At 42.3% G+C, this 1,833-nt stretch overlaps 1 protein-coding gene across 1 annotated transcript; it reads left to right on the top strand.

Moving 5' to 3' along the window:
- Nucleotides 1–792: 792 nt before the first annotated feature.
- LOC114826305 (BURP domain protein RD22-like) lies at nt 793–1,587 on the top strand. The gene has a single exon (XM_029106399.2). The coding sequence runs from the start codon at nt 793–795 to the stop codon at nt 1,585–1,587; it is 795 nt and encodes a 264-aa protein (XP_028962232.2).
- The last annotated feature ends 246 nt before the right edge of the window (nt 1,588–1,833 follow it).

The raw sequence follows: 1,833 nt of genomic DNA, 5'->3' as shown, positions 1-1,833 counted from the left end.
GCGATTCATCTTCTTCCACTCGGCATCGGACATGCTCTCAGGTTTAGCGGCATCTCCTTCAATTGGCTCATGCAGATCCTTGCAATAGAGAATGTCCTTCATCCTTGGCTTCCATGTTACCCAATTGAAGTTGGTGAGTTTGATCATAGTGCCAATTCCTTCCATCTCGGAGTAAGAGCCAACCGGGCTCTGATACCACTTGTTAGGAATGTCGGTACTACAAGATAGAGAATGCACAAGGTAAAGTAGAAAATGGACACCAAGAATTTATATGGTTCGGCAATTTATGCATACGTTCACAAAACAAGAATCAATCTTCACTATATGAAAAAGATTAGTACAACAAGAGCAGTCTTACCAAGCCAAAGACAATGCTTGATGAATACAAGAAAGTATAACACACACTTTCTATCACTCTAAACTTCACTCACACACAATGTGTAGTGGAACACTCTCACTCTCAAACTTGAAGTGGAACAACTCTTATAACCCTCACTCTTGGAATGGAACACTCTTACTTCGTTTTTTCACATCTCATGATAGATACATGCACCCCTATTTATAATTGAGTTTTGCCGACTTACACATAAGCCCACCGACTTAGGCTTGCATGACAGCTTCAATATTATTCAAACAGCTAGAACTTTCTAGCTTATGCATGCACTCCACCGACATGCATATTTGGACCAGATTTTTTTAGTTCCTTGGCATTTGATAAGATGCTAGGATTTTCTAGCATCCATCCTTTATAATGGGTTGGACCTTTAATGTCTTTCATCATGGGCTGGACCCATGGTACACCAACAATATTCAACCGGTGTCAACGACGAGAACACTCCGTTTCGTTTCCAGAATGATGCTGCAGAGGACGCTTCCGCTGAAGCCAAAACACAAGCTGAAGTCAACCGAAACCGAAGAGTTTTCTTCTTGGAGAATGACCTTCATCCTAGCAGGGTAATCAATTACCGCTTAGCTGGAAGTGGAAATTCTAGTACCACACCTTTCCTATCCCGAAAAACTGTAGAGTCGATCCCCTTCAGTTCAAGCCAACTGCCAAAAATTCTGGATAAATTATCAGTGAAACCGGGGTCTGATGAAGCCGACTTGATTAAGGTAACCATTCAAAATTGTGAAAGTCAAGGCGCGAGCGACGAAGCAAAACAATGTGCCACCTCGTTAAAGTCGATGATCGACTTTGCCACCTCCACGCTGGGATCAAGAAATGTTCTTGCAATCGCAACGGAGGTGGAACAAGGAGCTGCCCCGATGCAGAAGTTCACAATAACCGCAGATGGAATGAAGAGGCTGGCAGCCAACAACATCACGGTGTGTCATAAGATGAATTATGTGCATGCCGTCTTCTGCTACCATTCAATTGAAAAAACGACGACTTGTGTGGTGCCTCTGCAAGGAGCTGACGGGTCGAAAGCCAAAGCCGTAGCAGCCTGCCATCAGGACACATCTCAATGGAACCCAAATCATTATGCCTTCAAAGAGAACAATGTTGAGCGAGGAACCGTTCCCCCCATCTGCCATTTTCTTAAAGCTGAGGATGTTGCTTGGCTTCCAAACCAAAAACCAACTTGATCTAGTTGAATTTGTTCGATCTGATCGATCACTACCCTATATGTAGAGTATTGAGCTATTATGTATATCCTCCGGTAATAAATGGAATTACATAAGACCAGATAAATCAGTTGTGTTTATGTCTGCGGACTACTGACTGCCATAGCACATCTTACTCATTAGAAACGCAAATTCCGAGTTACAAATTAAGAAAACAGTACATCTTAAATATAAAAAAAGAGTAATGTTAGGAAGACCACGTAAAGA

This window comes from Malus domestica, chromosome 08 (assembly GCF_042453785.1).
Source record: "Malus domestica chromosome 08, GDT2T_hap1".
NCBI lineage: Eukaryota > Viridiplantae > Streptophyta > Magnoliopsida > Rosales > Rosaceae > Malus > Malus domestica.
Note: the sequence above shows the minus strand (reverse complement) of the source record. Positions and strands in the feature narration are given on the sequence as shown.

What these genes read in the sequence shown, in the direction of transcription:
- LOC114826305 (XM_029106399.2), top strand. Translation starts at nt 793, where the DNA reads ATGGTACACCAACAATATTCAACCGGTGTCAACGACGAGAACACTCCG.